The sequence below is a fragment of the Alosa alosa genome, chromosome 10, assembly GCF_017589495.1.
Source record: "Alosa alosa isolate M-15738 ecotype Scorff River chromosome 10, AALO_Geno_1.1, whole genome shotgun sequence".
Classification (NCBI taxonomy): Eukaryota; Metazoa; Chordata; class Actinopteri; order Clupeiformes; family Clupeidae; genus Alosa; species Alosa alosa.
Window position 1 is genome coordinate 10608463 of NC_063198.1, and position 24049 is coordinate 10632511.

Below are 24049 nucleotides of genomic sequence, written 5' to 3' on the forward strand. Positions count from 1 at the left end.
TTGTGTGCACATCAAGAGTGTGTGTGTGTGTGTGTGCGCGCGTGCGCAAATGTGTTTGTGGGCACATTTGTGTGAGTGTGTGTGTGTGCACAAACTTGTGTGCACTGCCTAGTGCCTGTGTATGTGCATAAATCTGTGAGTGCCTGTCAGACAGTAAAATAAAGGGATATCCAGACACAAAAATAACCCATGAACCCACGCCTCATAAACAACTTAGGAAATCTACACTGTATGTAGCCTAAGGGGAGAACATGTTCATTCAGTAAAAATGCAAACCTACCCACACTACATTGCCGTGGCGTGGCATTTAACAGAAGAGATTTGAGAGCACAGCGCTTGAAAATCTTGTTAAACAGTGTCCTAACAACCGTTGCTATGTCTTCAGTTTACATAGTAACAGATTTCAGGAAGACAGGAAGAAGTTGAGAAGTCAATTCAGTTTTAATGAAAATTTGAAAGCTGCCCATCCCAACTAATTAGAGGTATAATATTTGTACATTTTTTGGTGCTACATTTAGCTAATTTTACGAACTATTTTTCATTATTCTTTCAAGCGACCAACGCGCCTCTGTAACGTTAATTAACATTAGCTGAAATCTGCAACAGGTTAGCAACCTTGTCATAACTTGTTTTTTGCAGCTTTGAAAACAACCCTGACTTGTCTTATATCCTACCGTAACACTATTAGGGACAGCCTGGCTTTCAACATTGCAAAAGATCTGTTATTCTCCCAACGTTAACGCTAGGTCAACGAAACGACATATGATCTTTCTTATGAAAGTTCTATCACAAGTCTTCGTTGGACGACTATGTGAGAATGGATTCAAGACTGGAGAAACAAAGCCATCTTCATGGGTTTGGAGTATCTCTGCCCCACCTTTCCAGTAAATCTTCAGAGTACAAACATGCCCCATCTCAATCACAGAGGGGCAGACTTCCACCGGTCAGAAAGTACCCTTTAATTGAGCAAAAGGGTTTCTACTCTGAACTCATCACTACATCTGCCAAGCCTCGAGTTCAGGTAGCTATAGTAAGGCAAATGAGAGCAATTTCCTATTTTAATCATACCTATTTGTTTAGCCATGCACAATGGAAATTACATTGACATTACGTTTATTCACATTGATAATAAAGTTTCATTTTCTCTACTTCAACCTCTTACTAGCACTTGTAATTACTTTTTCCTGCAGTCTTATACCCAGGGGCCACAGACTCAGCAGAGTTTACTGTGCCAAGCAGGATATGAATCAAACACCCCAAACGGTAATCTTAAGTCCAAGTTTCTTACTTGCACTGGGTCTGCATTAACTTTTCTGATTTATTCAATATGCAGAGGAATCGTGGAGGTCTGTGTATGTTTGATCTGCTTCAGTGCTCTGTATTTCCATTCAAGTAGTCTGTGCACATTGTTTCAACATCCGCGGGGAATTGCTTTGTTCCTCAGTCGCGACTTTCTGCACCCCTCCGGAGCTGCACAGCATTGTGGAGAAAGAGAAGCATGGCCCCACCACTCAGCAGTTGCAGCAGACAGACTTCTCCTCCCAAGGCTACACTGCCAAAGTGCAGCTGCCCTACCAGTGCCAACGTGGACAACTGCCTCGCAAGATAGAGATCGAAAGGTGAGGTTGAGGGGTTGGGTTTATGAGTCATTATGAAATGAATACACTTGGTACAAATTAGAGATTATGGGCCTAATTTTCCCTGTCTGTTGTGTGTGTGTAAGTTACACATGATCTTGCCCCAAACCACAGCTTCCCTGTACCCTTTCTCCAGATCACCTTGATCATGCAGTCATTCTGTTAGAGTCGCCAAACCGTCACATTTTCAATTTATCATTCTAATCTCCTCCAGAAAGTCATTCTTCACCAATTCGGCAGCTGTAACACACCTAGACATCATCCTTTATCATCATTTATCTACTTATTTTCCTTCATTTATTTAATGAGATGGCTATGTCTATTTCCAGACGGAGGCGAGAGTATGTTAACATGGACATTTCTGAGCTGTTGGCAGAAAAGGGCATTAACTCCAACCTCTTAATCCCAAGACACCGAAGCAATGTGGAGAGCCCAGCCAAACCAAATAGCCCTGCTCTCTCTGTGTCAAACTACCTGCCCCTGGAGGTACATGAAATGGATAAGACTGCAACTATGTTTTGTATGTTTAACAGTAGGTCTGCCATAAGCCACAGCACAGGAGTTTTATGAAGTTTCATAACTGTATTAAGGAGATGGCTTTATCTATGTTGGTAATCATCGTGGCACTTAATATTTAATGGGTGCGGTTAAACCCCATTGTCAGAAATTATATATCCAGTCACAGTTTTTTTTCTTTCTAAAGAGAACTGTTTGAAACTGTGCTTGTGATTGCATGCACGATTGGTCCACTCCCCAGATATTTGACAACGAAGAGTTCGACTGCCGCACCCCTCAGGATTGGCTAGCCTTAGGCACCGAACCAGGGTCCACTGAGAGAAAGCCAGTTCCTGCGAAAGCCTTGCTGCCCAACTATGACAAGATTCCAAATGGCAAGTTTGCTTTTAAAACTTGGAACCATGGAGCATGCAGTCAGTCCTCTTCCCAAGGATGTTTTGCATGCTTGGTCATAGTGTAATTGCAAATATATATCTAAAAATGATGACAGACTAATTCCTCTCTCTCCGCTCTCACTGTCACGCTCTCAATGTCTTTCCAATCTCCTTATGTCTTTATCTTCTCATCTTTTTTCAGTGTAATTGCTTAATCCCCTTTTTGGATTTATTTCTGTTGCAGACTTAAGAAGTCCATCTGTGACATACTCCTGGCATTCTGTTGGAGTTTTAGACTACTATATGGAGAAAAAGCTCTACTTGGTTCATAAGGTGGACCGTAATGGCAGAATGAGGGACAGCAAAGGGAAGCCAATTCTAAAGTCAAAAGAGAGAGCAAAAGGTAAGGCCAAAACCCTGCCTCTTGCAATACAGCACTGTGCCATTTTATATTTTTCAGGCCCTTTTCAAATGACATTAAGGGAAGAAAATGATAATTTTGTAAAAATGCAGAACTACCCACACTACATTACATGGCTATGGCAAAGCATTTAACAGCAAAGAGTGGAATATTGTTTGACAGTGCCCTAGCAAACGTTGACCATGTCTTGATTTTACGTCTATATAGCTGTCACTGTTTCATCAACATGTTAATTTCCTCTTCCCTTTTGCCACTGATGTCACTCCACCACAGACGGCTCTCCCCCAGTCCTTCTGGGTCAGTACTGGGTCCCCAGGATCCAGGTGCAATTCAGTGCTGAGGACCCACGCGTGTTCGCGCAGAGGGTGCTGTTCGCCCAGCGCTGGAGGGAGAACACAGAGGGCCTGCTGTTCTATCACCTGGCAGTGGACAGCATGCCTGTTTGGGAGGGCATGCCCTGTCTTGGTCAGGACAGCCTCAACCGCATCAAGAAACACGCACTTTCCACGCCAGGCCTCCAGCTGAAGTTGTGAGTTAGCCCCTGTTTATTCCAATTAACTGATATATTAGTGTATTAATATAATAATTATAATTATATATAATGAATTATGTATTGAAGCTTGGCATCAGAGCCTTTATACCTGTGTATAGTTATAAAATGCATGTTTATATTTGAATTTGTAATATTCTGTATTGTTGTATAGATATTGTTTGATTTATGGCCTATATGTATGTATGGCACCTAATAAATGTTAATATATTCAAGCACTGTGCTTTGGACACTGCAGGCTGCAGAAATGTGTGGTCCAGATGGAGAGTGAGATTAATCTGGCATATGATCGCACCATGAACCGGATGGTTTTTGACAAAGTGGTGAAAGAGGACCCAGAGAAGTTCTCCCATATCACCGTTCCGCACAGAGAGCCGGAGACCGTGCCAGAGAGAGGTGGGTCAACGAGGGGGAAGGAATGTTGAAGATAGATAGAGGGGAAGATAGCAAGGGATTTAAGTTGATCCAGCTCTCAGAAGGTGGGCCAGTGAAAGTAGTGTGTGTGTGTGTGTGTGTGTGTGTGTGTGTGTGTGTGTGTGTGTGTGTGTGTGTGTGTGTGTGTGTTTATGTGTGTGTGAGTGCGCATGTGTGTGTGTGTGTGCGCGCGCACGTGCGGGTGTGTGCGTGCATGGGTGCGTGAGTTTTAATTGGATTGACCTGTCTTGGAGGGTACTATATCATCTTGTGTCTCTCTGTGGGATCTGTAGGGTTTGTGTCTATCCCTGCGTACCCTTTTCAGAAGAACCGGGCAGCATTCACCTTCAACACGCTCTTGACCAAGCCTGAGGTGATCTCAGCCCTGTCTAAAGTGCGCGCCGAGTGCAACAGGGTGGCCTCCATGAGCCTGTTTCACCTGACCTTCACCAAGGTCCTGCGGCTCGAGGAGTTTGAGCTGGCTCAGTCACAGACGCACGCACAGGTACCCTACATGGCTGTTCACACGGTGCTCACATAGCATCGGTGTCTTTACACACACCATGTATACCACGATGCAGTGCACCTAAACATTTATGCTGGACTGTTATATATTATATTATTACTGTTATAAAAGCAAAGCAAAACATAAAGCTTATCCTTTGAAATACTAAAACGTGCATTGTTTACACATGAACATACCATTTTACTTTACATTTAACAAAATCATTGATTGAACACAAATAGCAAGATTTTCCTAACATTTCCATGTCATTGTATGTCATCAGGACTGATTTTGCCCATTAATTGGATGGCTGCAGCACCAGACTTTAGCTGCAGTTCATAATGTTCTGTGTAATATTTGCTCACAAAATCCAATTTGTATGTGGCGTTATTTCTCTCGCGATGTGGCCCGTCGTGACGTGTGCAGGTTCAGCTGTTCCTGCGCGACTCGTGGGTGACGACCCTGTGCAACAGCATCCGCTCTAGCCTGAGGGACGTGGCGGCCGGCTGGTTCTGTCTGAAGGAGTCTCGCTGGGAGGTCTACTGCATGTCCAAGATGTGCTGCCTCATGTCACAGGTGCGCTACGGCCTGCAGGACTCGCTGCGCTTCCTGGTGCAGCACTCGCTGGCCAGCCTCTCCCAGTTCCTGCTGGACACCTGCCAGAATGTGCTGCACTGCCCGCAGGACATGGTCTGGGTTGGAGACCTCATCCACAGCCCCTACAAGTGAGACCCAAATTCTGCCCTTTCTGTGTTACATTTTGTGTAAAAGGTCCAAATGTATTGTATTGTATTGTATTGTATTGTATTGTATTGTATTGTATCTTTATTCACTGTTTGTGTAGGTACGTTTGGCTTCTTATCACTGTGACACACTCTGACCCTCTCTACTGTAAATTGGTGTTCTACCAGTGCTCATCATGATGACCAGTTCCAGCACCACAGCGTTATACTTTGTCATAATTTCGTTTTATTTATTTATTTATTTATTTATTAATTTTTCCACCCATTTTGAGTGACAATTCCAGGGACACTGAAACTTGGCTGATAAGAAATAGCGGGTTTTGGCTCCCGGGGGCTACACACACACACTGCACTGGCCCTCTCGAAGACTCGGGCAACCAAAAGCAGTTTTCGTGGAATAGCGCGTCAACCATTGCACCCAAGATTGCGTCATAGTTTTGAGTTTTCAGTTTTTTTTCTACAGGTATAAAAAGAAAGACCAATTAATAAGTAGGTGTGTACAAACTTTTGACTGTTAGTATACATGTTGGTGTCACCAAAGAATACTTTGTCTGTTGTTTGCAGACTTGTTTTAATGATATAGTGTATAAGATAGAGCGAAATAAGTTTGTGATCTTGTAGATAATATGGCAATGACTGTACGCATATAACACATATATTTTTGTACAAAATGTTAACAAGTGAAGTTGACATGTATACATGAGGAAAAATTTGAGTTTCAACAATCATTGAGCAACCAAGGGTAGAGCATGTAAGAGTTGCGGTTTACAATGAGTTCCAGGAGTAGGGGATGGAAACAAGTTCATTTTCTATTATTTTTTATATTCTATAAATTATAAATGTATTTTCTTTGAATAGTACATGCAGCACTGTGCGGTGGTCATATTATATCCTGCTATGTACCTGTTTTCTTTTAGGTGTAGTGCAGGGCCGTAGTCACCATAGACATTGAGGGGGACGTGTCCCCCCCCAATATTCAAATATGACCAAAATGTACCCCCCCAATATACGGACATAGCAAAATAAATAAAGAAAAAAACGTACAGGAAGGCCTACAGGAAACCAATACGCACCACCATCTGAAATGTAATCCAACGTAAATAACGCACAAATTAGTGACCTAGTGATGGTTCCAGAGTAGCCTACACCCCTGAGTGGTTTGTCCTGGTGGTTTTCTGTTTTTCGTTAGTGGCGTGCGCTATCAAAAGCTTCCATTTACTGCACCCTACTGCAGTGAGGTAGGGCTGTCAACAATATCGCAAAAGCTACCGGTACAATTTTCACAAAACTTGTTGGAAAGGTGTAGCACAGGCTAAGGAAATCCCATACATTTTAGGAGCTGATCAGACTCAAAGGGAACTTTGAAACATTTTCCATATTGTAGCCTATTCTCGCAATGATAGCTAAAGTGAAACGTTTTATTTTAAAGTAGGAATTTGTGCAAGCCTGTGTCATTCATTTCTTTCACATGTCTTTCAACATAAATAGGCTAATGCATTCATATGCTAGTAGTAATGCCAGAAATTGCCGTTTATAGGCCTCTTAGAAATGGTTGTTGCATCTTGCATATGTTAAAATTGTGTGAATAGCTGCCAGCATAATAAAATCTAAATTAAAAGACAAAATCTTATTAGGCCAAACCTATGAGTCTAAGCCTTAGTTAAAAAAATCTTCAGGTGTAAGTAATAAGTCAAAGAACCACATTCTCTGTAATATAGAGGTTAACAAAGATACTCTAGTTTGTAATTTAAAGTATACATTTTGAAGACAAATGGAGTCATACTACAGGTCCAGGGATGGATTACTGAATGGGCTTACTGGGCCCAAGAGCTCAGGGGGCCCTGAAGCCCAAGCCTCTGTGTGAAGTTGGTTCTTCTCCACCCTTCTCTTTTCACAAAACTCCCCAGAAGTCATCATTTAAAGGGTCATTTAAAAAAAAAAATCTTCCATGGGAGAATGCCTCAGGACCCCTCTATCTGGAGGAGGGGGGCCCAGGGGCTCATTATCTGTGCCCAGGGGTTCATAATCCATCCATGCCATGCCTATGTCCGTCAAAAGTTTGGAATACCCTAATTGACTGACTTAACTAACGACTTGTTTGTGATTTTTAATAATATTTTTTGCATGGTAGGAAATTTATTGAAATTCTGTTTGGGGGTCCCTCAGACCCCACCACAGATTTGGTCCCCCCCAATGTTGACATCATGACTGCGGCCTTGGTGTAGTGAGATTTGGATGATGAAAGGTATTGTCAGTTTACATAAGTGAACTAGCTTTAATTGACAGTCACAGTAACAGTACTTGAAAAATGTTACAGAGTACTTTGGCCTGGAAAAAATAGCTGGAGCTGAACATAGTTAGCGTTCCATGTTGTAATTGTCATCTGGTCTTTGTCAACTCATGTAGCCACTAGTTTACCACAGAAACATTTGCACCTTAAGGGCTGACAGTGTTATGAGAAACTTGCCAAATAAACAATATTGACAGCGACGGAGAAATGGATGTCAAATTAACCAATTTCTCTATTGAAATTCAGGATATTTGTAGCATGTTGTGTAGTGAATATAGCTGAATGCTGCACAAGGAAAAAGAAAGCACTTCTTCCCACATAGGGAGGGCTATTTCCAGCGTTAATCTCTCTGGTTATGATAAACACGGTCTGATTGATGGTTCAAGGTATCATTACATTGGGTCCCCTTAAGCCTTGCTTTGACTGCTTTACACTGGAATGTTTTGGAACATACTCAAGGTTAGAGAACAGGTCACAGAAATGTTTGTAGAGTGATTTTCCATAAATAGCATGTGTACCCATTGTATCTTTTTGCCTTGTGGCATTTTATCAGACAACATTGCTCAAAATAACCTGGATGCAGACAGCAAGCAGACAGCATGCTTTAACAAAATAGCGTTCTGATGCCTGGATCCACAAATAATGAACACATGGTGAATTTTATCTACTGTTCCTCTGTCAGACTGCATGTTTTTTCCAGCTTACATTATCCAATTGTGAGCGTGAACAGTCTTGGCAAAATGTACATCATTGCATGCATGTTTATGGTTAGAACCTCCGTCACATCCCTGCCTGGTGTAATAAACATCAATTCATGTATTGAACTGCATAGTATTGATTTAATTTGCCTATTTGATTTGTAACAATCAGGTTAGAACATTTGGTCTGAGTTTTCTTCATCAAAAGAGGATGTTTACTTAGTTACGGTCTATGTCTTCACATAGAAAAATAGTTTTTTTTTACAACTGTTTGTCATTGTGATATGTCAGTGAAATTAACACAGTTCTGCTCTATTGTAGCTCTTATTTGATGTTTTATTTGATGTTTTATGTGATTTTTTATTTTCTCTTGCAGGCCCAAAAAGAGCCCTCTGTTTCTGGTGGACCTCATTCTTGACCAGACAGGGGCTCACTACAGCACACCACTGGAGAACTTTGAGAGTTCCATAATGAACCTCTTTGACAAGGGCATTCTCTCCACACACAATGTCCCTCAGTTAGACAAGGTGAGATACTGATATAGGCTCAGAGCCGCAAGTGGCCTTACATAGCAATTTACTTAAGGATATCACCATATATTGTGTTTCTTTTCCTTTAACAGGGGCAGCCGTGGCCTACTGGTTAGCACTTCGGACTTGTAAGCAGAGGGTTGCCGGTTCGAACCCCGACCAGTAGGCACGGCTGAAGTGCCCTTGAGTAAGGCACCTAACCCCTCACTGCTCCCCGAGCGCCGCTGTTGTTGCACGGAGCTCACTGCGCCGGGATTAGTGTGTGCTTCACCTCACTGTGTGTTCACTGTGTGCTGAGTGTGTTTCACTAATTCACGGATTGGGATAAATGCAGAGACCAAATTTCCCTCACGGGATCAAAAGAGTGTATATATACTTATACTTACTTAAAGGATTCTTAATGAGCATTGGCATTGTTCTGATTGTCTACTTATAATTTAAATACTTATAAACTTATAATTGTACTGTAAGTGTAATCATACTTGACAGAGAAGGTGATTTTTGCGACAATGGTGTTGATTTCCTGGTTCTGGCAGTTTGTGATGACGAGCATGTTCATCAGTGGCACGCCGCTACTGGAGTCGGTGGGGCTGCTGGAGCCGGCCGTGCAGGAGCTGCGAGAGCGGGTGAGGCATGCGCTGCGCCAGGCCACCATTCCGCTCCGAGCCTACGCCCGCGAGTACGAGTGCCACCTGGAGCTGCACAACTCCGACGTGGAGAGCTTCCTCCGGTACGGCACCCGCCATCTACCAGCCATGTCCACAAGAACACAGCTCCTCCTAACGCACTGACAAACTGACAAGCTCAAGAGTACACTATAGGCTGGTACATGGATTAAGCCTAGTCCCGGCCTAACAGAGAGCCTTCAATGGACATCTGGACTAGGCTTAATCCATGTACAGGAAACCAGCCTTATATGCGTTTTTTTTCTCAACTTGATTTGACCTTTCATGCTTCATGACTTTGCTCTTCACCATATAACATGAGTCTTTTCCTTTAAGATGCATCAATTGAGTAGTTAGTGCCATATACCTAGCTAGTTATTAATAAAAGTGGTTTATTGATTTGGGATAGCTCTACATCCTGTCACTGTGACTTCTTGCTGTGTTCCCTCCACCCAGGGCCCACAGCCAGCCAGAGCAGACTCCCCAGGAGGTGAAACGGGAGGTGGAGCTGCACCTGAAGGAGAAGGAGGTGTTGGACCAATCATTGCCAGCCTCCATCATCATCGGGCCCTTCCTGGTCAGTGTGGAGATGGTTCGTCAGAACCTGTCCAAGAAGCGGCGTGCTCTGGCTAATGCTGTCCTGGACAGGCTGGCACTGAAACTAGGCAAGCAACTGGAAGATGTGAGTAATACTGGTTTCTGTAAACAGCAATTGTTGCTGTGTGTGTGTGTGTGTGTGTGTGTGTGTGTGTGTGTGTGTGTGTGTGTGTGTGTGTGTGTGTGTGTGTTTGCGTGTTTTGCCAGTCTATTTTCTGCCAGTCTTTCTTGATTTTAATTACTTATACATTTGAACTATTGTGTGTGGGTGTGTGTCTGATGTGGTTGTGTGATATTGCACATATTGTTTGTGTTTGATTGCACATATCTATGGTGTGTGTGTGTGTGTTTGTGCACGCTAGGCCTGTGAGGAATGCAAGGCCATCAGCAGAAAGCTCTATGAGAAACCCAACAGTGTAGAGGATCTGACGGAGCAGAGAGAATGGATGAAGCAGATCCCTGAGCAACTCAAAGCACACGAGGTACAACACAGCACTGAGTGACCCACAAGCCTCACACCACAGTTAGAAAAATACAATACAGTACAAATGAGTTGTGTTTGGGTAAACTTTGCAAATGACGGCCAAATGATGGTGATGTTGAGGTGAGACTTTTTGTGTATTTCTGTGACACATGCATTACTAAAGGATTTGGGGTTGTCTCTGAAGGTCTTTCCCAAGAGCTTTCAGGGAGTTAAGTCTCTTAAAAAATGGGGTGATTTTCTATCAGATGAGAATGACAAGGGGCCCTAATTTAATGGTTGGCAAAGTGCAAAATCTATCAAACAAACAAAACCTATCAACAAACAAAATCTGTCAACAAACAAAACCTATCAACAAACAAAATCTGTCACAAACAAAACCTATCAACAAACAATGTTGTCTTGCTTGATGTGGATGCGCTGAGCTGACTCATCAGTGGGTAAGGTCTTGCCCATGGTGTTAAATTAGCAAATTCATTTTGCCTAGTTACTTATTTAGCCTTAGTTAAAATGAAGACTTTGTGTTTTGCCCATCATTCAAACTAGTACCCAAGGTGTGCCTTATCAGGATATTTATAGGTTGCATGATTGGACTCTTTTGCATCTCTGTTGAATGTATTTTATGTTTGCATGGACCTAATACATTTCAAACCAACCTGTTGAAGCATTTCAAACCAATCTGACTCTTTTCCGTATTGGAGGTATTGCAGAAAATATTCCTTTTATGTCACCTGTAGGAGGTGTTATCCAAAGCCATGTCTGACTATGAGCTGATTGACGCGTTCTTCTACAGCCTGTCCAATGAGGATTTCAATGCTAAGTAAGTCACTCTAATTACCATATCTATATATGGCATGACTTTAGACTGAAATGGCTTTGAGAGAGAGCTTCAAAGTGGGCTTGTGGAGGGTCGATGCTGATGAGTTGAAGCTAAGAGCTGGTTGTTGTGTTAGGTGGACAGCCATGGCCTGGCCCCACAAGATTGAGAAACAGATGGAGGCGGTGGCCGCTCAGCACGTGGAGGATGAGGAGCGCTTCCACAAGATCCAGCTGGTCGACCAGAACAACTTCCAGGACCGACTGGACTCCCTGCAAGTTAGTCGCGCCTCTTAGCATCTACAGTAACCACTCAGAATTAAGGAGCTTGCACACTGCTCCAACAAACGGCCGGCCCACACTGACCCAACTGTTGGTGTTTGTTGGAGTTTGTTGCCGTTTGTTGGAGCAGTATGCAAGCTCCTTTACATCCGCAAGGGCGTTCTTCCAGGAATCCACTGTCCGCTCATACTCCTCCCCCTGTGGCTCCACTCTGCCCTCTAGTGGCCGGTTTCCTCCAGGCTTGCTGACCTCTTGCTCCTGTCTGTTCCAGATGTTGGTGGCTGGATTTTCAGGCTACACGGACGTGACCCGGGCACATGAGGTGGCCAACGAGGTGCGTCGTGTCAGCAAACAGCTGAAGGAATCCCAGGCCATGGCATCGCTGTACAACAACCGCGAGCGACTCTTTAACATTCCCGTCACCAACGTAAGAGCCATGATGAGATGAACTCTCCAGTCTCAGTATGTGACTATATGGTTTAATGGTACAGTTCGACTACTCTGGTCTTCCTCAGGTACATCAAAGCAACCTGAGGAAGACCAGAGTAGTAGAAATGTTGCTCCATTAAATCCCCTTTAGGAGCAAAGCAGACAGTGTGCGGATATTTTTTCTTTTTCTTTTGCATTGTTCAGTATCCGGCTCCTGTTGTAATATATAGATGTGCATGCATTCTTATATGACGTATGTTATGGTTTCCAACATCATAATCATTCCCTCCTTTTGTGGCCCAGTATGACCGTCTGCAGAAGCTGACCAAGGACTTCCAGCCGTTCCGGGATCTCTGGTCCACCACCTCGGACTGGCTGCGTTGGCACGAAAGCTGGATGACCGACCCGCTGTCCATCATTGACCCAGAGCAGCTGGAGCGCAGCGTCAATGAAGCCTTTAAGACAATGCACAAATGTGTCAAGCAGTTCAAGGACATCCCTGGTGTGTACCATTAAAGCTCATGACACAGTGGAGGAGCTTGGTGTACTCCAAAGCCTTTTTTTTTGCTTAAAAATGTTGTGTAGTTTGCCAAACTCCGGCTTCACAAAGTAAAAGTCCTACCATGCTTTGGTTCTGTGCACTAACCTGTGCACTTAGCATGCGTGTTTTCACTAATTAACTGCTCTACCTGTCTGAGGAGTTGTGCCAATTAGAATCAGTCGGTTTAGTGAATGGTTAGAGTAGATATATGGCAGGACTTTCACTTTCTGAAGCCGGACTTTTACACCTCTGGTAGTTTGTCACACATATCTGTTCACACACAGAAAAAGGTTAGTAATAATTTACAGATATGAAAAATGTGATTGAATAAAATCTTAAAAAAAAAAAAAATGTGATTGAATAAGAAGGTCCCTAACAGTCTCTCATTTGCCCCCTTCATGGCACCATTCTTCTTCTCCCTCTCTGCCCATCCTCCAAATGCCCCCGGACCCCCCCACTCCTTCCACAGCCTGTCTGGACGTGGCGATGGAGATCCGCAGGAAGATCGAGGAGTTCACTCCGCTCATCCCACTGATTCAGGGCCTGCGTAACCCCGGCATGCGCAGCCGCCACTGGAAGGTGCTGTCCGAGAAAATCAAGATGAACGTCCAGCCCAAAGCCAACCTGACCTTCTCCCGCTGCCTGGAGATGGGCCTGCAGAACCACGTCAAGGACATCGCCTTGGTGGCAGAGGTGGCTGGGAAGGAGTACGCCATCGAACAAGTAAGGCCTCACTGTGTCAAAATTGATCTGAAACTGTCTACACAACCAATTGGCTTTGTAACTATATGACTGTGTGTGATTGAGCATTGGCTTTTATGACATTAAGTGGAAATGGTTGTTTCTTCACATTTTGTTGTTATTTTAATTTTAAATTATACATAGCACGTTTGACCATATGATTTACTTGTGCATATACCAAGATGCCCCAGGTGCTCAAGATGTAAACATTGTTTCTGTACTTTTATGTGATACTTTCTCCTGTGTTCTCACTCATAGGCCCTCGACAAAATGGAGAAGGAGTGGGCCACGGTGGCTTTTGATGTGTGTTCTTATAAGGAGACAGGCACCTATATCCTGAAGAGTCCCGATGAGGCCTCCCAGCTGCTGGATGACCACATCGTCATGACCCAGAGCATGTCCTTCTCGCCTTACAAGAAACCCTTTGCGGACCGCATCAGCACCTGGGAGAGCAAGCTGAGAATCACACAGGTACTGAATGCACATCCAAATGCTGTGAGCACACCTGTAGGTAGGTTTACTATGGCAGTGGAATTAATTGGGCTTGATAAAGATTCAGTCATTTGTGCATTCATTTATTTCACTATTCATCCACTAATCTGTCCAACTATCCATCTATCCATCATTCATTCATCCATCTGTCTGTTCATCCATCCATCCTGTCATTCATCCACTCATAATTTCATCCATCTATCCATCCATCCATCCATCTATTCATTCATTCATTCATCCATCCCTTCATCCATCCATCCATCCATCCTACCACCCATCTATTCATTAATTCATTCATTCATCCATCCATCTATTCATTCGATCATCCATTCATCCATCCATCCATCCATCCATCTATCCATTCATCCATTGATTCATTCATTTATTCATTCATCCATCCATCTATTTAATCATCCCTTCATTTGATCATTCATCCATCCATCCATCTTCTTTCTGGCTCCCTGCTGACAGGATGTGCTGGAGGAGTGGCTGACCTGCCAGCGCTCCTGGCTCTACCTGGAGCCCATCTTCAGCTCCGATGACATCAACCGCCAGCTGCCCGTGGAGGGCAAGAGGTACCAGACGATGGATCGCACCTGGAGGAAGGTGATGAAGATGGCAAACGACAAGCGCCAGGTGAGGTCAAAGGTTAGGCACTATGAGAGAAGTGAGCGAAGAAACTTTGAGAGAATGAGAGAAGAAACTTTTCTCTGTGTGTGTGCGCGTGTGCGTGTGCTTGCATGTGCGTGTGTGTGTGTGTGTGTGTGTGTGTGTGTGTGTGTGTGTGTGTGTGTGTGTGTGTGTGTGTGTGTGTGTGTGTGCATACGTGTTTAGGTGATTGAGGTGTGCCCGGACACTCGATTGTTGGACAGCCTGAGAGACTGCAACAAGCTGTTGGAAATGGTACAGAAAGGCCTGAGCGAGTATCTGGAGACCAAGCGTGGATCCTTCCCAAGGTAAATTAGCCCCAGTAGGCAGCCAGGAGATGACGGCTAACTCTCAAACACATATGTTTAGCACATTTTGTTCATGAATCAGGCCATATTTACACAGGGAATGCCTTCTTTTTGGTCTAGGTTGAAGGTTTTAGAAAAAGAAAAAAAACTTTGTGTTTGTGTGTGTTTGTGTATTTTCTGTTTTCAGATTCTACTTCCTGTCTGATGATGAGCTCCTGGAGATTCTGTCCCAGACCAGAGACCCAACCGCTGTGCAGCCCCATCTGCGTAAATGCTTTGAGAACATCGCACGGGTACGCCTCCACTCTCTCTAATGCAATTAATCTTCCTCTCGCTACACTATCTGAGTAGCCTGACTGGTCAAACCCCTTGCGCCCACAGCTGAAGTTCCAGTCGGACCTGCTGATCACTCACATGTATTCAGGGGAGGGTGAAGAGGTCAAGCTGGTGAACCCCGTGCAGCCATCTGGGAATGTGGAGGACTGGCTGAGGGATGTGGAGAGGTCCATGAAGGCCAGTTTGAGGGAGAACATCCACCGCTCGCTACTTGCATACCCAGGGGTCTGACTGCAAAATATATAAATTACTGCATATGTACACTACCAGGTCAAAAGTTTGGGGTCACTTAGAAATTTCCATTCCACTCTATTATAGACAGAATACCAGCTCAAATCAGTTGCATTGTTTTTTTTTAATCAGGGCAGCAGTTTTCAGATTACATTATGTCCTTACATGATTGCAAAAGGGTTCTTGACTGCTGTAGAAAGAAATGGCAGATCTTTAAGTGACCCCAAACTTTTGACGGTAGTGTATACTGTATATATAAACATGTTTGCTGGTCATAGCAGGGATAGATATTGCATTTGTCATTCAAATAATGTCCCTGTCTCTGTCCTTCCTAGCAACCCCGTACTGAGTGGGTTCTGTCATGGCCGGGCCAGGTGGTCATTGCGGGCTGTCAGACCTTCTGGACCACAGAAGTGTCTGAGGCCCTAGAGCAGGGTGATCTGGCCAGCCGCCTCTACCCCCAGCTGCAGGCACAGGTATGTCATGCTATGGAAGTCACCTCGCAAACAGTTGGGCCTTCGGCCACCACTCTAAAACAGCATGCACTGCATGTTTGTGTATGTGTGTGTGTTTGTGTGCATGTGTATGTTGTGTTTCGTTATGTCATTTTGTGTACAAAACATGGAGTATGTTGGTGAGGGTATTTGAACTGTTATTGGGTCCTCAAATGAGTGCACCAGTTGAAGGAACAATGCCTTTTTGTTTGTGTTGAACCAAGCATACTGAACCTCTCAATGAATCATTCACTTGAGACAGACAGTGGTTTGGGTGCTGGAATTACAAAGAACTTTTACTGGTTAAAGATTTACATTGGTGTCAGGGGCATGTTGTAGTTGTTGTCATGTTTCAGTGTTATTTTACTGGTCCAGTTCAACTAGGATCTTGGAATTTAACATACAACCCAAAACAGAAAAAGTTGGGACATTGTGTAAAATGCAAATAAAAACAGAATGTCACAATATACAAGTCTCATAAACCCATATTTAGCAGCAAAAAGGACATAGACAACACATGAAATGTTGAACATGAAATGTTGGACTCTTTCATGGAAAGTATATGTTAATTTTGAATTTGATGCCAGCAACATGTTTCAAAAAAAGTTGGGACGGGAGCATTTTTACCACCGTACTGCTTCACCTCTTCATTTAACACAATTCTGTAAATGTTTAGGAACTGAGGAGACCATTTGCTAGAGTTTTGAGAATGAAATGATGTCCCATTACTCCCCGATATAGGATTTCAGTTGCTCAACAGTATGGGTATCCTTAGTCATGCTTTTCACTCCATTATGCACCTAATTTGACAAATCTGGACTGCAGACAGGCCATCTTAGCACCTGGACTCTTCCTCTATGGAGAAATACTATTTACCTGGATGGCAGTATATGTTGCTCAAAACCTGTATACATTATTCAGAATTGATTGTGCTTTGCCAAATGTGCAAGACGCTCATGCTGTAGGCACTAATGCTCCTCCACACCTTCATAGATGTTGGGTTTCGAACTGAGCACTAAAACAAGTTGGATGGGCGGTGGTCATGGTTATGAGCTGGGCTAGGCACTAGCCTGAAAGTTGTCGGTTCAATTCTTCCACACCTTGAGCAAGGCACTTAACCCCAAGTTGGGTGTTCCCTTGTAATATAGCTGACATATGTAAGTCACTTTGGTCAAAAGTGTCTGCTAAATGTAATGTAATGGATAGGTTGGATACTTGGATAGGCCCTCTTCTCTTTAGCCCAGATGAGTCCATGATTTCCAAAAAGAATGGCAAACTTTGATTGGTCTAACCACAGGACCTTTTTCCACGTTACCTCAGTCCATTTTAAACAAGCTCAGGCCCAGATAAGAGGGTGGTATTTTTTGTATCATGTCTCAATACAATTTTTGCTGTTACAATTTTGGCTGCAGTTTTTGAATTGAGTATCAAACTGGGCACATAGACAATGGTTATCAGAGGTTTTCCTGAGCCCATACAATGGCAGGTCTGGAAACAGGTCTGGATGCAGTGCCATCTGAGGTCCAAAAGACCACGGCCATCCAATTTGTTTTTCAGCTATTTCCCTTATTTGCAAAGATTTCTCTGGATTCTCTGAATGTTTTAATAATATTATGTCCTGTAGATGATGAACTCCTTAAATATGTCACAATTTCATGTGAAGAAGCATTAAAATTACATTGTTTCATCATTTGTGCACACAGGTTTACACAGAGGGATGAATACCCCTACATCTTTACTTCTAAGAGACCCTGCCTCTCTGGGCTGCTCTTTTTCATACCCAATTGTGTTGCCAGTTACCCTAGTTAGTTGTGAAACATTCTTCCTTTTGTTTTCTTTTTTCATTTAATTTTCCATGAAATAGACAAATTTGTCATTTTCAATATTGCATATGTTGTCTGTGTCTTTTTTGCAACCAAATATGAGTTTAAGAGATTTGCAGATTATTACATTCTGTTTTTATTCACATTTTAAACAACGTCCCAACTTTTTCTGTTTTGGGGTTGTAATTTCAAATCAGGTTTCACATTAAAAAATGATAACTGGATGCATATTGATGCGTAGAAGTGTGTGTGTGTGTGTGTGTGTGTGTGTGTGTGTGTGTGTGTGTGTGTGTGTGTGTGTGTGTGTGTGTAGCTGGGAGACCTGGTGCAGCTGGTGAGAGGTGGTCTGTCTAAGATGCAGAGGTCAGTCCTGTCCGCACTCATCGTCATTGAGGTCCATGCTAAAGATGTGGCTGCCAAGCTGGTGGAGGAGAATGTGTCCAGTGTAAACGATTTTGAGTGGATCAGCCAGCTCAGGTGTGAGGAGTAATCCAGCCGCTGCCATAGTGCATCAGTGCACTTCCAACACGTCCAAAATTCAGTCAAGAATAAAAATGACAGAATTCTGTATTCATCAAACATACACAAAAACATACACATAACTTTTTATATACATTGTGATACAATGTGATATTAAAAATAATGTCTTATAGTCTATGATATCTTTGTAATTGTTTTTTAGACAAGTTTATTCTTCTTCTATTTATACCTTCTTTTATATCCTTTATTAAATGTCAGTATTGCTGAGCGGTGTTGTGTGCTTGGGTAGGTATTACTGGGCCAGAGGTGACCTGTACATCAGAGCAGTGAATGCGGAGTTCCTGTACGGTTACGAGTATCTGGGCAATTCAGGACGCCTGGTCATCACTCCTCTGACAGACAGGTACCGCCGAGGCCTGTTTTAAATCACTCACCTCTGCATACAGATTTTGCCATCATCATCACTATTATATATTATATAAATAGATGTAATATTAAAAACAGAGCCACATTGTTCAGAACCCTTGATAACAAAATGGAATCAACAAAACATTTTGATTCAACAAAAATCAACAACAATCAACAACATGTGTGGAGTGTTAGTAGAATAGTTCTGAATAATCTCTCCCAGCTGCTCTTTTGATTTGATCATTGTGCTATTTTGAACCTGAGACGAATGTGTGGTGAAGTCCTTAGTTATTCTCTCTGTCCCCACACAGGTGCTACCTGACCCTCACAGGGGCTCTGCACCTGAAGTTCGGAGGGGCCCCAGCTGGACCTGCAGGGACGGGCAAAACCGAGACCACTAAAGACCTGGGCAAAGCCCTGGCCATCCAGACTGTGGTCTTCAACTGCTCTGACCAGCTGGACTTTATGGCCATGGGGAAGTTCCTCAAGGGCCTGGCCAGGTTAGTTAAACCGACATGTATTATTTTGAGTGTAAGACACCACATGAAAAAAATCACAAATGATGAATGTCTTACGATGAATGTCTTGTCTAACGTTTGCTAAAGAGCCTACCATGTAAGGGATAATGTATAGAACGCCGGTCATTATCGGGAAATAGGTCCCGACAGGGCGAACCAGACCCCGACGTACAGCGGAGGGATCTTGTTCCGACCTGAAGGACCTGAAGGATCTTGTTCCGACCTGACCTTATTACACGGCTACTTGCCAAAACGAAAAACTCCCCACGATATGACTCTTTAGCCTACATAGCCTATTTGTTACCGTTTCATCGTGGCTTTTGCGAATAGTTCGCAACAACACACGCTGAACTTGAATCAAACATTGTTTAGAATACAGCTGATCAACCATCTGCTTTCACTTTTTCTTTTTTTATATATATATTTTTTGGCCTTTTATGCCTTTAATTTACAGGACAGTAGAGAATGACAGGAAGCGAGTGGGAGAGAGAGTTGGGGTGGGATCCGGAAAGGACCACGGGGCAGGAATCGAACCCGGGTTGCCGGCGCATGGTGCAGGTGCCCCAGCCAGCCGCGCCACGGCTGGGGCCCTGCTTTTACTTTTGAATGAAGTTCCAGTAGTTGCGGAGTAATATAAAAGACCTGAATTAGAAGCACAAAACCCATTTTCCTTGACCGCGGTCTGTTATACTTAGCAACGGTCTGTTATCGAGAATTATCAGACCTCTGAACGTTGTGATGGCCCATTCAAGTGAATGTAGCATTCTGCAGCATTATGAAGGGCCGTGTAATAAAGTCAGATATTTAGCCATGGATTATAACTGTTACATCACATTAACTGATCCACTTTAATGTGCCACAGCTCTGGAGCATGGGCCTGTTTTGATGAGTTCAATCGCATCGATGTGGAGGTGCTGTCTGTGGTGGCGCAGCAGATCACCACCATCCAGAAAGCCCAGCAGCAGAGGGTGAGCTCAGGCCACATACATGCACACACAGCACGCCCACCTCCCACACACTCATACACAGAGGCGCAACACTGTGACACAACAACACTGTGTTTGCCAGCACATGCCATTCCTCTTCTCCATCTCCACACATTCTCCCTCTATCTCACTCTCAGCACTCACTTAGTACTTCTCTACGCACTCACTTACTACTTACTCACTTAATGCTAACAGCCATTACTTTCCAGCTGTATATACTAAATGCAAATCTGTTTTCCACACACAATACAGGACAGCTGTGTCCTAGTGTAGTGTGATATTTATTTATTTATTTATTTATTTGTGTTTTTAAGCATTTAGGTAACGCTTTGGATAAAACCATGTGTTTGTACTTACCATGTGTGATGTGTGAGCATTACTAATGTTTGTTTGTGTGTGTGTACGTGCGTGTTAAGTCAGAGAGATTTGTGTTTGAGGGGGCCGAGATTCCACTAGTGCCCTCCTGTGCCGTTTTCATCACTATGAATCCTGGGTACGCAGGACGAACCGAGCTGCCGGATAACCTAAAGGTGAAATCACTGACCACCTAACAGATTTTGAAAAAGTAAAGAAAACTGTAAACGACAGACAGCTACATCATGAAACATCTCAGGCAAAGCAGTTTTCTATGCCATCTGTGTCCAGGCCCTATTCCGACCGGTAGCCATGATGGTTCCTGACTATGCCATGATTGCAGAGATTTCCCTTTACTCCTTTGGCTTCAGCGACGCCAAAATTCTGTCCAAAAAGATCACCAGCACCTTCAAGCTGTCCTCCGAGCAGCTCAGCTCTCAGGTGGGCATCAGGCCACATTGGCCAGCAGGCTTTGGCTTGGCATTGACATGGTCTGACTCTTGATGTTATTATTATTCAGGGGTTGGTGTTTTGAGTGATTATGGGTCAAAATGATGCCCGATAATTGTGCTGCAGGATCATTATGACTTTGGGATGAGAGCTGTGAAGACTGTCATTTCTGCTGCGGGAAACCTTAAAAGAGAGAACCCGAACATGAATGAGGTTAGTTGAGTGTGTGTTGTTTGTTATGTATATTCACCTGGCAGAGAAGTATTGTTGCGCTCAGATGATAGTTTCCAGGTGCATTAGAACCAATAATGTGAAAATAGAGCTGCAAGTGGTTTGCACTCTGAAACAAAATGACTAGACAAAGTCTTGCAAAAAAGGAGCAACAAGTTTTAACTAGAGCTCAATTTTTTTTGAGAGTGCGAACTACTTACAGCTTCATGTATAATATTCACCTGGGGAGAACCTGAATTATGGACTCCTTGATGTAGCATTCCAGTGTTTTGGCATGTGAGCTCTGAGGCTGGCATTTTGATTTGACCCTAACAGGAGCTGATCTGCCTGCGTGCCATCCGGGACGTCAACGTGCCCAAGTTCCTGCAGGATGACCTGAAGCTCTTCAGCGGCATCGTGTCCGACCTCTTCCCCAAGATCAAAGAGGAGCCCATTGATTATGGCACGCTGGAGGAGTCCATCCGCAGCGTCTGCGCCAAGAAGTGCCTGAAGGACGTAGATGGTGAGCCTCAGTGGGGGGATTAGCGTCCTCGGTGGAGAGGATTAGCCAAGAGCCGGAGCACAAAAACTCATGGATGTTCTGCCCGCAGGTTACATCACAAAATGTATCCAGCTGTACGAGACGACTGTGGTGCGTCACGGACTCATGTTGGTCGGGCCGCCTGGCTCAGGCAAAACTAAGGTCAGCTCTTACATTCCGTTCTAGCGTTAGTTATGCCCTTAGTGTCCCCTCAAATTGATATGGGTATCCAACCCAGAATGTGTTGACAAGAGCATGGTCCCCTGTGTGAGAGTTGGGTGTTGGAGTTGATGTATTGTTTCCCTGGCAGTGTTATATGATTTTGGGAGCTGCGCTCACAGCTCTGCAGGGACAGCCGTCTGTCAGCGGTGGTGTGTACGAGGCGGTGCAGACGTTTGTGCTCAACCCCAAATCCATCACCATGGGGCAGCTCTACGGAGAGTTTGACCTGCTCACTCATGAGTGGTAAGCCCTTTCCCAAGGCCCGCTGTGCGTCATTCAAATATGAACGCATGCACAGACACACAGACACAAACACACGCACACACTCACAGACACACACACAGTATAAATGCGTTCATTTGCTCTTTAGCTGCTTTGGCTAGATCCTTTATCACAACATATATAACAGTTGGTTATGTCATTCCGAGTCAAATTACAGTAGACAGAATCCAGGAAAATGGTTGCCGCACCATCTCAGATTTTGTCTACATAACGTTTAGGTCCCAAAACTAAGACCTGTAAAATCAATTCCAAGGTTTTAAGATTTCCCTTCCTTCATTTATTCAGTAATTATTATGCTCAAAACAGCCTTATCTGGAAAGACATAGTTTGGGCATTAATATTTTTAAAAAGTAGCATTCCAAGCCTGACAAAACTTTGTACTACGTTTGCCCAGCCCAGCCTGTAAAACTAAAATAATATCAAGGGGTAAATATAAAGGCAGAAACATTTTACAGCCCTTGGTTTTGGGACCCATTCATGATATAGACAAGTTTTTAACAAAATCTGAGACAGTACAACAACAACTCTATCTGATTTGACATAGAATGACCCTGTTGTCAAAGGCCAGTCACTTGGTTATCATCACCTCTAGTTCTGCTCTCTCTCTCTCCTCCTGCCCTCTGTTGCCCCCTGCAGGACTGATGGCATTCTGTCCTCTCTGGTGCGCGGTGGTGTGGCCTCCAATGATGAGGATAAGAAGTGGTACATGTTTGATGGGCCAGTGGACGCAGTCTGGATCGAGAACATGAACACTGTGCTGGACGACAACAAGAAGCTCTGTCTGAGTTCTGGAGAAATCATCAAGCTCACTGATGTGAGATCATGGCTCATCATGATTATTTTTGTGCATTATCAAACTTTATTTGCTACAGTATTTGTACAGTACTCAGATCTGTGATTACAAATAAGCAGAAAGAAATAGACATTACACAATAATTAATTCAGTTTTTACACGTTTAATTCTTTCTAAATTACTGTTTAATTTAGCTAGTTTGCTATTTGTGTACAATGTGTATTTTTAATGTGTGTTATCTATTGTCTGTCCAGAGCATGACCATGATGTTTGAGGTGCAGGACCTGGCCGTCACCCGTGGTCCCGCGGTGTACCTGGAGCCCAGCATCCTGGGGCTCCAGAGCCCTTTACCGGTGCTGGCTCCGCTTGTCCCCTTTTCTGCAGCCCTACACTCACTCTTCTGCGCTTCCCCTAGGTAGCAGGAGGCTTCCTACAGGTGGGGCAGGAGAGCCTCCTCTTTCCTGCCCAGGGAGACCTCCTCCAAGGGGCCTCTTCCACAGGTGGGGGCAGGGAACCTTCTGGGCTAGGGCAGGAACCCGGTAGGGCAGAGACCTCCACTACAGGTGGGGCCTCCTAGTTAGAGAGCCTCTCCCTACAGGTGGGGCAAAGGGCCTTCTACAGGTAGGGCAAGGGGAACCTCCACAGGTAGGGCAAGAGAGCTTCCTACAGGTGGGGCAGGAGAGCCTCCTACAGGTGGGGCAAAGGAACCTTCTACAGGTAGGGCAAGGGGAACCTCCTACAGGTAGGGCAAGGGGAACCTCCTACAGGTGGGGCAGGGGAACCTCCTGTGGCATGGTGTACCTGGAGCCCAGCATCCTGGGGCTCAAGCCCTTTACCGAGTGCTGGCTCCGCACCATCCCGCCCCCTGCAGCCCCTGCAGCCCCTACCTTTGGGTGTACAATGTGTATTTTTAATGTGTGTGTTATCTATTGTCTGTCCAGAGCATGACCATGATGTTTGAGGTGGGACCTGGCCGTGGCGTCACCGACCCGCAGTGTCCAGCGTCTGGCATGGTGTACCTGGAGCCCATGGTGTACCTGGAGCCCAGCATCCTGGGGCTCCCGCCCTTTACCAGTGCTGGCTCCACAGGGCTGGACTCACTTTCTTCACGCTTCCTACAGGAGCTGGGGCAAAGCTTCCTGCAGGTGGGGCAAAGAGAGCTTCCCACACAGGTGGGGCAGGGAGAGCCTCCTACAGGTGGGGCAAAGGAACCTTCTACAGGTAGGGCAGGGGAACCTCCTCC

General features: G+C 44.3%; 1 protein-coding gene across 1 annotated transcript in view; it reads left to right on the forward strand.

Annotated features, from left to right (window-relative positions):
* Positions 1 to 391: 391 nt before the first annotated feature.
* The window catches only part of dnah1 (dynein, axonemal, heavy chain 1), a 51278-nt gene continuing 27620 nt past the window's right edge, over positions 392 to 24049 (forward strand). Inside the window, 40 exon segments of the mRNA XM_048254871.1 lie at positions 392 to 482; positions 747 to 1030; positions 1191 to 1263; positions 1445 to 1619; positions 1967 to 2123; positions 2395 to 2527; positions 2772 to 2930; positions 3222 to 3477; positions 3737 to 3894; positions 4206 to 4417; positions 4844 to 5142; positions 8525 to 8675; positions 9215 to 9408; positions 9800 to 10025; positions 10303 to 10422; positions 11159 to 11241; positions 11375 to 11516; positions 11791 to 11946; positions 12252 to 12450; positions 12959 to 13212; positions 13489 to 13701; positions 14194 to 14358; positions 14557 to 14678; positions 14866 to 14971; positions 15060 to 15239; positions 15581 to 15721; positions 17876 to 18039; positions 18332 to 18445; positions 18762 to 18950; positions 19831 to 19936; positions 20371 to 20484; positions 20600 to 20749; positions 20885 to 20971; positions 21305 to 21491; positions 21580 to 21671; positions 21820 to 21974; positions 22650 to 22827; positions 23061 to 23116; positions 23583 to 23723; positions 23942 to 23951. Coding sequence (XP_048110828.1) covers positions 818 to 1030; positions 1191 to 1263; positions 1445 to 1619; positions 1967 to 2123; positions 2395 to 2527; positions 2772 to 2930; positions 3222 to 3477; positions 3737 to 3894; positions 4206 to 4417; positions 4844 to 5142; positions 8525 to 8675; positions 9215 to 9408; positions 9800 to 10025; positions 10303 to 10422; positions 11159 to 11241; positions 11375 to 11516; positions 11791 to 11946; positions 12252 to 12450; positions 12959 to 13212; positions 13489 to 13701; positions 14194 to 14358; positions 14557 to 14678; positions 14866 to 14971; positions 15060 to 15239; positions 15581 to 15721; positions 17876 to 18039; positions 18332 to 18445; positions 18762 to 18950; positions 19831 to 19936; positions 20371 to 20484; positions 20600 to 20749; positions 20885 to 20971; positions 21305 to 21491; positions 21580 to 21671; positions 21820 to 21974; positions 22650 to 22827; positions 23061 to 23116; positions 23583 to 23723; positions 23942 to 23951 — 6030 coding nt within the window. The 5' untranslated portion in view covers positions 392 to 482; positions 747 to 817.